The 12,411-nt window shown below is 41.3% G+C and overlaps 1 protein-coding gene across 2 annotated transcripts in view; it reads right to left on the minus strand.

Moving 5' to 3' along the window:
• Nucleotides 1–418: 418 nt before the first annotated feature.
• Nucleotides 419–12,411, minus strand: part of LOC146177612 (uncharacterized) — a 28,555-nt gene continuing 16,562 nt past the window's right edge. The window contains exons 2-4 of one of the 2 annotated variants that reach the window (XM_084581166.1): nt 10,552–10,759; nt 5,755–6,054; nt 419–1,208 (exon numbers count right to left, since the gene is read on the minus strand). In XM_084581166.1, the coding sequence (XP_084437292.1) occupies nt 1,164–1,208; nt 5,755–6,054; nt 10,552–10,605 (399 nt within the window). In that variant the 5' untranslated portion in view covers nt 10,606–10,759 and the 3' untranslated portion in view covers nt 419–1,163. The remainder of the gene's footprint in view (nt 1,209–5,754; nt 6,055–10,551; nt 10,760–12,411) is intronic. The other variant, XR_014701332.1, reaches the window with a different exon arrangement.

Below are 12,411 nucleotides of genomic sequence, written 5' to 3' on the forward strand. Positions count from 1 at the left end.
TGATTTCATGTGTGGATGGAGATGACGGAGAATCTAAGCCATGAAGGAAATACCAAGCAAGGTTTGTTTTTTCTTTTTCTTTCTTTTTCTGATAGATTGTTTTTCATCACTTAATAAATATGTTGATTGTCCTCCACTACGGCGTCTCTCATAGCCTGAGTTGCTTTGGGACGTTAAACCCCACAAACCAACCAACCAACCAACAATTTGATACTAGACACTCCTGTACCAAGCACGTTTTGTTAAAGAAAAAAAAAGTATTAATGACCCCACCCAAAAATCCCGACTTTTTCCGCGGACAGGAAAGTGCTAAGTTGGTTTTACATGCTGAAAAGCACAGAGCGAAGCCGTGATCTGCGGCGAAACCACCTGTACGCGGCGGATTCTCCCCTCCCCCCTCCCCCCCCCCCGGTCCCTTAATGCACCTTCCCTACTAATATAAATGTGTATGCTTTTGAAAAGCATATAATTTAAAATTGTCCACAACGAATTGAACTCATTCTGAAAGGGAAATGGTTGAATCAAAAAGACAGTTCCTCTAATAATTGTCCAAGAATGATTTTTTTCAGAGCAACCCAAACAAAAATACCATGCAGAATACTACCAACTCCAAAACATGATACACATCATGAAATTGACATACGAAACAAAATAATAATACATCAATCAGGAGAAAGCCAATTCATAAAATACTTTACAGACAAATACATACTAAGGCTGGCATTGCACAAAAAGCTAACATTTAGGAATGGCCAGAAAATGGTAGATAACGCAGCGAGACTCACTGGTAATGAGGCTTATGACTACCTGAGACTATTAATGTAGATACTGTGCTAAACCTGGAGGCTGTAAGTTAAAATAAGAGGCAACTTGGCTACCATAAAGGCAGGTGTGTCAGTTGGCGCAAACAAAGCACTTGCTGTGTACATCTGGCCATGTTGCTGCTTGAGTAACTTTTGATTTTTTTTTTAAATCCAGGAAGGCGAATTCAGACACAATTTTTGCAAAACCTCATTCAACTGCTTGATGAAGTTTGCTCACGGCAGAGTTGAAGGCCTGTTGCGTCGTTGACAAGCTGGATCCCTCATATGGCTTCAACAAGAGCAGTCGCAAAGGATATGCTGGGTCTCCGTATATCACAAAGCTTCTTTGTTTTCCATCCATCAGCCTTTCCAGCTTAGCGTATGCACCACTATCCCAAAGTATACCTGGAAGGTTAAAAAATAACTTAATGTGAGTACATATATCCACCAATTCACTACTGGCTAGCCAGTAACAGACACAATTGAATTCAAGTGCTGAAAATTGATTATTTTTAAATTATTGCTTTGCATTTCTCAAAAACCCTTTATCTACATTTGCACTACATTTGTACAACCATACAGGGTTGTCTAAAGGTAATAATAAAAGTAATACATGCTAGATGAGGTATGAAAAAGAATTGAACAAGGGTAAATGGGGTACGCCTCAGTTCGCAGATGAGCCAATGTTTCGACAAGTGGACTTATCTTCATGCCCAGACGAAGACAAGTCCACTTGTCGAAATATTGGCTCATCTGCGAACTGAGGCGTACCCCATTTACCCTTGTTCAGTTCTTTTCATAGCGTGCAAACCACCTTCTTCCTTTCGTTCTACCTGAATGCTAGATGAGGGTTATTTCTAGAGGCACTGCATGCTACCATGCATTTGGTCAGCTTTTCGGCAACAAAGATCATCAGCAGAGATTCTGAAAATTTTTGATTGTATAAACATAGGTGTATGGAAAAGGCATTTGTCCTGCAATGGGCATATAGTCATGCTGATGGTGATGAGTCATAGCAGAAGTGCAGTACAGGTATGATTTCATTTCATTTCATTTTATTACTCTCAAGGCCGGTCAGGCGTTACAGAGAGGAGTGGGGAAAAAAATAAGAATAAAAAGAAACAAACAATTAAACAGTTACAATTCATAAGCATTAACAGTATCCTTGAATTTTTCAGAATCCTTGATGGCGACGACGGTGGAAGGCAGGTGATTCCAGTCCGAGGCAGTTCTGGGGAATTAAGATATTGGACAGTCCTGCACTGTGGGATGTGCACCTTTAGGTGGTGATCTCTGCGGGACGATATGTGCGCCGGAGGAGTAAACAGGGACTGCTTTAAGTTTTCGTTGCCGTAATATATTTTATGAAATGTGCAGAGGCGCGAAATGCGGCGCCGAATGGCAAGATCCGGAAGATTAAGCGTTCTTTTCATTTCTGTAACACTGGCATGGCGGGAGTAATTCGACATTATGAACCTTGCAGAGCGATTTTGATGGACTCGAGCAACACAATGAGAGAGTTAGTGTATGGGTCCCACACTGGAGTAGCGTACTCAATTTTTGAGCGGACGAGTGTTTTGTAGAGCAGTAGTTTCACAGAGATAGGGGCAAGGGAAAAGTTGCGACGAATGAAGCCAAGCATGCGGTTGGCATCGTTAGTAATATATTCAATGTGAGCCTTCCAGGACAGATCATCAGTTATTTGAACACCAAGATACTTATACTTGTTAACTTTGGTCAGTGGGGTGTCATCAAGAGAGTATGAGCACGGAATTTTGTGATTAGTCGTGCGCGTAATTCTCATTAATTTACATTTGTTAACATTTAGTTTCATAAGCCAGGTATTACACCAAGTTCCAATTATGTTCAGATCATTTTGAAGAGCGCATGCATCATCTTGGTTAGTAACTTTTCTGTACAAAACACAGTCATCAGCGAAAAGTCTTATTTTGGAAGTAACTGAGGAAGGAAGATCATTAATATAGATAAGGAAAAGAAGAGGCCCTAGAACTGATCCTTGCGGAACGCCAGAGGTTACGGGGAAAATGGGGGAGTCATGATCGTTAGCATTTACATACTGACTTCGATTACTTAAAAAACACTCAATCCACTTTAAAATACCATTATCAATATTTAATTTACTTAACTTATAAAGTAACAGTTGGTGTGACACGGTGTCAAAAGCCTTTGCAAAGTCGATAAATATGCAATCATTGAGAGAAGAGTGGTCCAGTGCAAAAATCAAGTCATTAGTGAATGCAATTAATTGAGTTTCACATGAATGATGCTTACGAAAACCATGCTGTGAATCTGTAAAAAACGAATTAGTTTCCAGATAGTCAACAAGGTGTGAATAGATAATATGTTCAAGGAGCTTGCATGGAATAGATTTTAAGGAAATAGGCCTGTAGTTATTAGGATTATGAACGTCACCAGATTTGTGGACTGGAACCGCCTTGGCGATCCTCCAGTCGTCAGGCAGTGATGCGCTGCGGATGGACTGCGTAAAAATTTCGGACAACATCATGGATGAATATAAACATGTACTCTTCAAGAACTTATAACTAATACCGTCGACCCCTGCAGCTGAAGCAAGCTTTCCTTTCTGATTAGGCCTGGCAACACCTTCATCATTGATAGTTATAGGCTCCATCTGAATCGATTCAGAAACCGCAATATCGGGTAAGGTGGAAACCACGGAATTACTAAAGGATGAGAAAAATGTATTGTTCAGAGCAATTCAACACTTGTGAGGGGGAACCGGGATATTAATCATAGAGCGAAGTCGGACCTCTTTTGTTTTGCGCATATTTACGACGTTCCAAAATTTTTGCGGGTTAGAAACGAGCAAATGAGGCAGTGTGTCATGATAAAAAACATGCTTAGCGCTCTGCAGCGCCTGCTTGTACTGTGACGCGACAGCACGATAAAGGGGCCATTTATCAGCAATAATTTTGAATTTTTCAGCTGCCGGAAAATGCACTTCTTATTTAGGAGGCGCTTTAGCGATACGCTGAACCAGGGTGCTTGTTTGGAGCAGGAAACGCGACGAGTGGGAATATATTCATTTATGAGATCATTCACCTTCGTTTTAAACACGTGCCAGTTTTCTTGAGTGGAACGACTCCAGAGCTGCGGGAAGAAGGTGTCGCAAAAGCGCTCGAGCTTTGCATTAATAGCTTGAAAGTCCGCCTTGTTGTAATTCCTAAGTAGCTTGTGTCTTTTTGGAGAGCGAGCCGAGCGTGAAGGCATAGTTAGGTGGATTGCACTATGGTCACTTAGGCCCGGAAGAAAGCTGATTGAAGATATAGTTTCAGGAGAGGTGGTTAGCACAAGATCAAGTATGTTGGCAGATGTCTGAGTAACACGGGTTGGTTCTTTAACGATTTGATCAAGGTTGAACGTAGAACACAATTCAATGAATGCAGAACATTCTGAGAAAGGACGTAACAAATGATAAGAGGGGCTGTTCCATGAAATCGCGGGAAGGTTGAAATCGCCAAAAATATAAAGAGGAGACCTCGGAAACTTAGAAAAGACCGAATTAATGGCGTCATGTAGGTCATCGCAGAAGCAAGGCTGTGAGCTAGGTGGTCGATAGCATACGCAAAATAAAACGTCCTTGTGGTTCAAACGTAAGCAAATGCAGAGAAATTCCAGTGAAGAATTCACGGGAACGCCATAGGAAGCAATTTCATCTCATACGGCAATCAAAACACCACCACCAACGCGCTCACAGCGATCAAATCTCTAAATGTTATAATTTTTTTCACAAGTGAACAGTTCCCGAGAATCAACTTTTTCAGACAGCCACGTTTCGGTCAGGACAATCACATCGGCAAGACACGTGTCGGCTAGGGCTGACAATGAGTCTCGTTTATTTAAAATGCTGCGAATGTTAGTGAAAAGAATCGAGTAATGTGGATTCGGTAATGCCTGAAAGGCTGCGTTTTCCTATGGCGAACCTGAGAAAGAAGTTGATGCAGGCAGATGTGATGCAGGCGGGGCTGTTGCGTCATTTTCAGAGGCACGCCCGCTAGGCGCTTCAACTTCGCATACGGCATCCGTGTCGGCAGAATATACGTAGCATTTTTTGTTGACGTACAGCCTGTTGTAACGCAGGTTGTATATGGCCACTTGCTTTACCATAGTCCATGAGCTTTTTCCGCGAAAGCCTGGTTGCTCTGCAAAAGTCCTCCTGTATAGACACGCCTGTATTCTTAAGTTTTGTTCTCTGAGCCCAAATGCCATCTTTAACTTTGAACGACGCAAACTTCACGACGATCGGTCGGCATTTCTTTTCAACGAAAGCTCCAAGGCGATGTGCCCTTGTAATGCCTTCATCGGTTAGTTCAAGGGAAAATGAGCTCAGAAGGCGGCTCCGTATCTTCTGCTCAGATTCCGCCCATGTTTCATCTGCTGCATCATCGACACCGTAAAATATAAGATTATCTCTTCGAGACTGATCTTCAAATTCATCAAGGCGTGTCCGCAGAAGATAGCTTTCATCAAGAACAGCTTTAGTTACGAAGTGTTTCACGTCAGCCCCATCCAGAAGTGCTGTAGAATCGCTTTCCTTTGCCTCGAGAGCTGCCAGTCGATGTAATGCGTCTGACACTATGTCTTCAAGCTGCTTTTGACTGGCCTCTAGCTGTTTTTGACCGGTATCTAGCTGTTTTTGACTGGCCTTTACCTCGCTCAAAGAGGCCATTACTTCCCCAAGGCGCGATTCCATAGATTTTTTCAGGTCATTAATTGCAACTAATATATCCTCGTTACTCAGGCCTTGCTTGTTTGGACCAGGGTTCGACTCTACATCCCCTGACAACAAAAACAACTTCACAACATGAATACAATCGGCAACGGTGCATCCCAAAGTGTGTGGGCATGGGACAAGCAGTAAACAGCGATTACTAGTACGCTTAGAATATAGTGAAAGTGAGCAACTGACCTGCGTAAGCAAGTAGAAACGCTTTAGCACCATCATCGCTGCTGTCCCACGCCCACTGACGAGCGGATGCATCGGTCGACAATTTATACACTGTACGCTAGTTGATGACGGTGGCGGTGTGTCTTGCTTGTCGTAGCGCGGTGGCAGCGCGTTTTTGTCGTCCAACGGCGCGAAGTTCAAAGTGGCAGGACAATAACCGGCTGAGAAGAGTCCGAGGAGACGGGCAGCATTTGGCAGCAAGGGTTGTCCTCCAGGCAAATCCGGGCAAAAAGCAGGGAAGTTATAGTAGATCACGAGCAACTGCGTAAGCAAGTAGAAAGGCTTTAGCACCATCATCGCTGCTGTCCCCCGACCAAACATTATTTTATTTATTTATCTATTTGTATATAATACCAGTCCAACCAGGACCAAGGTAAGAATGGACACATCAAACTTCAGGCAAATGTAGAGCAGAAGGAACAAAGATGTAGTCTATACACTAGAATCAATAAAATAGTGTCAACAAAATAGTCATAAGATACAGGTGAAAAAAAAATAACATACAAGTAATAAAAGATTCTCTTTATACAAATGATTGCTTTAAATGCTTAGCAACATGGGTGAAAATTGATCTCGAGATTGTGCGTTTATAACTTGGTTTGGTAGCCCATTCCGTTCGGACGCTGTTAAATGAAAAGGGAATATTTCAAACAGCCTTTGCAATATTTGTACATTTGGACGTCTACTACGGTTATTATGGCATAGGCACGTTCATGTTTCATATATGTATCATTCTTTCCACTCATGGAATAAAATAATCACACAATAAAAAAATTCTATTTTTTCTTTTCGTCTCTGGAAAAGGAAAGCAAATCAGCTTTCTTATAAAGGGAGGTTACGGAATCAACCATTGGTATTGAAAGAAAATGAAGCGTAAGGCTCATCTTTGTACCTGCTCAAGTTTAGATATTGTTTTGGGGTGTGGGTGCCATATTTCACAGGCATATACAAGTAAGAGTCATACAAGCACCTGTACACTATCAGTTTTGTGCCTGTGGAAGCCCGTTTTAAGACGTGTCTGAGGTAGCCTAGTTTTCTGTTCCTCTTTCCAACAATGTTATAGATATGCTTTATTTAGGTGAGGTTTCAAGTTATGGTCAGGCCAAAGTATTTGTATTAATTTACATGAGAAAGGAGACTACCTTGCAAAGTTTATACGCAGTGAAGCGGCTCAGCCTGGTGTGTAATTGTTGAGTAATTGTGAGTAATATATGCAAGTGACTTGTAAAAGTACTGTTTGTAAACTTGACTTTGTTTGCTCTTTTCTTCATTATAGTTGACATTATGACACAACTGTATATAACTCACCCTAATCTCAGTCACATATATACTGTTCTGATAACAGTGAGTGCATGATTAACTGCTTCATACCTGAATTGCACACAAGTAACCAATGTGATGGGGACCTCACGGAGGATAAAGAAAATATTGAGAACAATTGCATTCAAATACGTTGTTTAAATAAACTCTAATTGGCAACAAGACCTTGAAAATGGCAGCGGCTCACAAAAAGGCCACAGTAAAGGATATGTCGATATTACTTGAAAGTCAATTAATGCTTCAGAAATGCATGTGACAGCATCAACGACTGGAAATTCACCAACGCATAAAACAGGCAGTCGCCCATGCAGCAACGGCTACCGCCATCGCCACCTTGGCGCTGCTATGATCAAGCTTCATACTGTCGAGCTCATTGCCATTCACCTTTCTTTTCGTTCCCCGCATTACTCAACTGTTTCAGTGTTTACGCTGTATTAATGGCACTCGCTGGCTTCTTTTCATGTTTACAGCTCTAGACATGTGATGCCATGCAACCCCATTAATGATCTAGAATGCTGGCTTCTAGCACCTACCAGCTTCCAAGTCTGGTGGTGAGGGCACAGTAGCTACATTGCGGAGCAGTGAGAAAATAATTCGCACTTTTTCATTCTTTGATTCCAAATATAACTTGAAATAGGTTCTGAAACTGATGAATGAGGAAAAACGCGTGTTATACTGGCGTAAATACCTTATATCTGAGGATGACAACAAACAGCAAGAACGGCTTTCAAATGGCCAAACATTTAAACTCTAGCGCTGGCAGCACTTTCCATAAAAGCTCTATACATTTTGCTCATTTCAATGTGAACTGTAGCATGTGCAAAAAGGAATGGTAAATAAATTATCTTGTCATTTGAGTTACAAGCTACATTGTTTTCATGAGAATGACATGCCAATGGCTTCCATAAACCAATCGCTTGCAATAAGTAAGCTGCAGCAAGTATATTCTGGAATGATGGCAGCAGGCAGAATTCTATTGGATGCATTACAGGCCTTTACTGGCCCCGGAAAATTATTTCGGGGAACACTGAGAAACAATTGACATCAACAGAGAAGGATGGTGATCAAAAGCAGTGCAGAGCATAAAGATTACAATAAGTGTGTTGCGTGCCGCCCAAGTATGACATACCAAAATCAGGCATTGTGTGGCCTTGTTTACATTTGCAAACAGATTTCAACCTAAATGTTCAGCTAAAGGAGCACACTGCCTTTTGCAAACAGTCCTCTCACTGTTCTGCATATTGTTAAAACTGAGAAGAGTGACAAGGCTTGCGTTCCTGTTTTCGATGCTATCAGCAAAGCTACTTTAAACACAAAAGTTACACACCATTCACTGGTGGGTAACTGGGGCATTCGGCTAAGACTGGCAGTCACTACAGTGAAGTCCCAAAAACCCCTCACAAGTGGTGAAGTAGCCTTTTTGATGCACTGAATTCTTGACTAGTGCTATTTTTGCACTCAGTTTTGGATATGAATTACCCTATGCTTAGAGAGAGTTTTAATAATGCCACTTGTATGGACATAACATATGCATTACTGCACATTCTGTACAGGCTTAATATTAATTTTTGGTCTTCATTAGACTAGTAGGAAGAATGTAACACGTACAACTGCAAAATGTAAGCTCTAACTTCCTTGGTGTGAATAATTACTGGTGTTATATCATTATTCAGAATGTTAGAGGAAAGCCTGCTACATTTTACATAGTGTGCAATGAATATAGTCACCAGATTTTAAAATAATTTGCTTATCAATAAAACCCACTTAAAGCTGCCTATTAAAAGTGCACCTTTTATACTCTGCATGTTCTAGTGTTATTGCTGTGCTCACAAAGGACATTACTGCACACGTGCTTCAAAATCGAGGCCACTGTCACAGTGTTGGTGTATCGAATGCTCTCTTCAAATATCAGGGAATCTAGTTGCCTATAAATATTTTACTTAATGAGCATGTTATTAGACTAATTGATTACTAATTTACAACAAAACTAGTGGACTTCACGGCTAGATGGTACATAGTTTCTGGAAGGGATAACAGTACTGAAAAGACACAGAAATGCCGAGATAGACACAATGCAAATGCGGCTCTATATTCCATGGCCTTTCCGTGTGCATACTTTCTTGCACTATTATTTCTGCCAAAGTACCAACTGCCTGTAAGCATATAAGGTTTAAGTCTTCTTTATTGGGGTGTTGCTTCATACTTTTTTTGTGAATACTTATATACTTATATCATGCCTCCCTCAATAAAAATTTTAGTTGCAAGCAACAACAGTTCATCACCATTACCTGCTTTTATGCTTGTCAGGTTTTCGAGCCCTCAAAATGACTTCTCATCAATTTGGTGAGCTGCTTGCAATAACACCGAGGTTCCTTCTATGCAGATGCTTCCCAGTGGATTGTTTATTGTTAGCATATAAACACCTCCTAAGTGAAAACAGAGCGGGAAAAGGGCAATCTGCAGACGGCTGCACTTCAAAATGTGTACAGTCATAATCCCTGCTGATATGAAAGACTAGACTCATGAATATTTTTATGGAGGGCCTACGATTATTAAATATATTTGTGTGCTTTTTATGACAAAAACCTGATCTCCTGACAATGTACAGGATGCAAGTGCAAAAATTCCTTTGCAGCATTTCTGCCACAGTGATAATAGGCAGCACTAGCCCATCCCAATGAGATACTTAATTTCCTGTATTTTAATGTGAGCCCCCAGGATAATGCAGCGTGAAAATGGAAATAGCTCTGTAATGCCGTTTTATATCTTACTTGGTACCTCACAGTGTCGAGGAACCCATTTGGCATGCCTTGACAATTTGCATCACTGCATGAATGACAGTGAAAAAAACGTTTCAGCCTAATGTACCACATTAAAAGTCCTCAGCAGCTGTCAGCTATTTGAATGCAGCTATACACAGTGAAAGATTATGGGATGGGACCAGTCATAGTAGGATCGAGATACTTCATCCTGTCATGAGATGCCAATATGTGCCTCATGAACCACTATAGATAGATCACGTAGCACTATATTAATCCTAGGTAGTGGGAAATATGTGCCAATTACACTTCTAGCTCTTAAAGTTTTGCCTAATTTCAGCACCATATCTCACAAAAGATGTACAGAAGCAAGTAGACCATCATAAGTTTCATTTTTTATCACGGTTCTTTAGTCTTCAGGATTTGTTATTCTGGATGACTTATTGTTTTGTGTAGTTTTCCTTGGTACCAAGTGTCCATATCAATGAGTTACATCTGTTTATTAACTGTTCATGAAGGATACATACACTTATAGAGATCCTATATGGTCTACCCCATTTCTAAAAAAGGAAAAAAAAGCATTTGTGCACTTTCTAACATAAATCCCTCATATTCTTTATTTACGTACATTAGTATTTACCCTAGTGCAAAAGAAAAACCTACATTCAAATGAATTTACCTGAGTCATGTCGCCTGCCAGGATATGGCCCATCCAGCTTAGCAATAATTCCATTGGGACACATGATAGATTGATATTTCAGAAGATGCATGCGCTTGTGGCCCGAGTAGCAGGCTTTCTGGTTGTGCGATGGCCGACATATTGGACGCCCTGTTCCGTCAATAAACGCCCAGCAGTTGTTGAGTGGCACTCCCTTGACTTCGAAAGCCTAGAATAAGCATCATTCATTAGCGGCATGCAATGACTTTTATGCTATATTCACAGCTAGACCATTCCCAGCCCCTTGAAATTTAAACTATGCAATATCGGCTAGCCTAATTGGCTGTATGCTTAAACAGTTATTAGAGGAACCATCTTTTTGCTTCAACCATTTCCTCTTCGGAAGGTGTGCAATTCGTTATGGGAATTTTTTAAATTAGATGGTTTTGAAAATCATGCACATTTATTTTAGTAGGGATTTAGGGGGCAAAGGGAGGGGGGCGGGAGGGGGGTATTTGCCGCGTACAGGTGATTTCGTCGCGTATCATGGCTTCCTCTGTGCTTCTCAGCATGTCAAACCGACTTCGCACTTTCCTGTCCACGGGAAAAGTCGAGATTTTTGGGTGGTGTCATTAATATTTTTTTTTTGTTTAACAAAACTTGCTTGGTACAGGAGTGTCCGGTGTGAAATTTTAGAGGAGCAATTCCTCTTTACAATGGTGTTAGTGAAAATCAACACATTTATTAAGGGATGAAAAATAATCTACCAGAAAACAATTGTGGTTAAAAACACGCACAAAAGTTTCAAGGTTTCTTGATAAAAATAAAACATCAAAACATTTCAACGTATACATTTTTTAAAATAGGGACCAATGCAACATCGCAGCAAAATCTACCATTCTGTGTTCAGTATTTGCTGATTTAGGAAAGAAAACAGTGTTCTAGGACGCACGCTTAAGTCGACCCTTGGCTGTCTTCTCTCTTAGCTGGCAGCAGCAAGTAATCCCACCCTGCAGGTAACAGTTCTGACCTTCAGAACAGTTATCTCTTCTGATGAGCGCGCAGCAAAAGCGAAACATCGGGGCAATGCTGTTGGCTTTCCGGGCCGGTTTGACGCAGTTTCGCTGTCGGGGCTAAATTCTGAAGCTGAATTCGTATTGCCAGTCATCACAGCTGCTGTTCACATCCAAAAACGAGCTCTCAGATACGTGAACTTTCGCGGAAAAGCGCGTTACCGCCCTAGCAAAAAAATCCAATAGAAGACTAATAGCCTATCAGATTATTGATATTGGTTTTATCGGTCTGCCAGAGTATTGGTCGTGTGGGTATCCTAGCCTATTGGTTTTACAGGTCTGCTGGAGTATTGGTTTTATAGGTCAATTGTTTACTGGTCGTATAGGTTATGGTTTTATCGGTCCTATGGCATCTGGTGAAACAGATAGGTCTGTAATGCTAGTACACCTATAGCTGTCAATAATCTGATAGACCTACAAAACCAATAGGAATCCTACTGGTTTTGTAGGTCTATCAGATTATTGGTCTCAGATGGAATATTGGTCTCATCGAGTACCTGCGTGTGTTTACCTCTCCGCGGACACCTGAAGGGAGAGGGCAGCTATGTTCCATTTTCTAGGGATGAGTTACGCAGAAGGTGCACGTATACACATTTTATTCCACAATGACAGCGGCAACGCATACTGGCACATAATCCAAACATTGACTGCATCCAGGGGCCGTATTACGGACCGCTCTATAATTGAGAGCGCTTTAAAACGCCCGCTCCTATTGGTCGCCGTCGCCATCTTGAAAAGTTGCGTCACGGGATGCTGCGATTGCGTCGCGGAGGCGAAAAAACAGATGACTTCGCGCACCTAATTATGC

This window comes from Amblyomma maculatum, chromosome 10 (genome assembly GCF_055883805.1).
Source record: "Amblyomma maculatum isolate TAMU_Amacu chromosome 10, ASM5588380v1, whole genome shotgun sequence".
Taxonomy (NCBI): Eukaryota; Metazoa; Arthropoda; class Arachnida; order Ixodida; family Ixodidae; genus Amblyomma; species Amblyomma maculatum.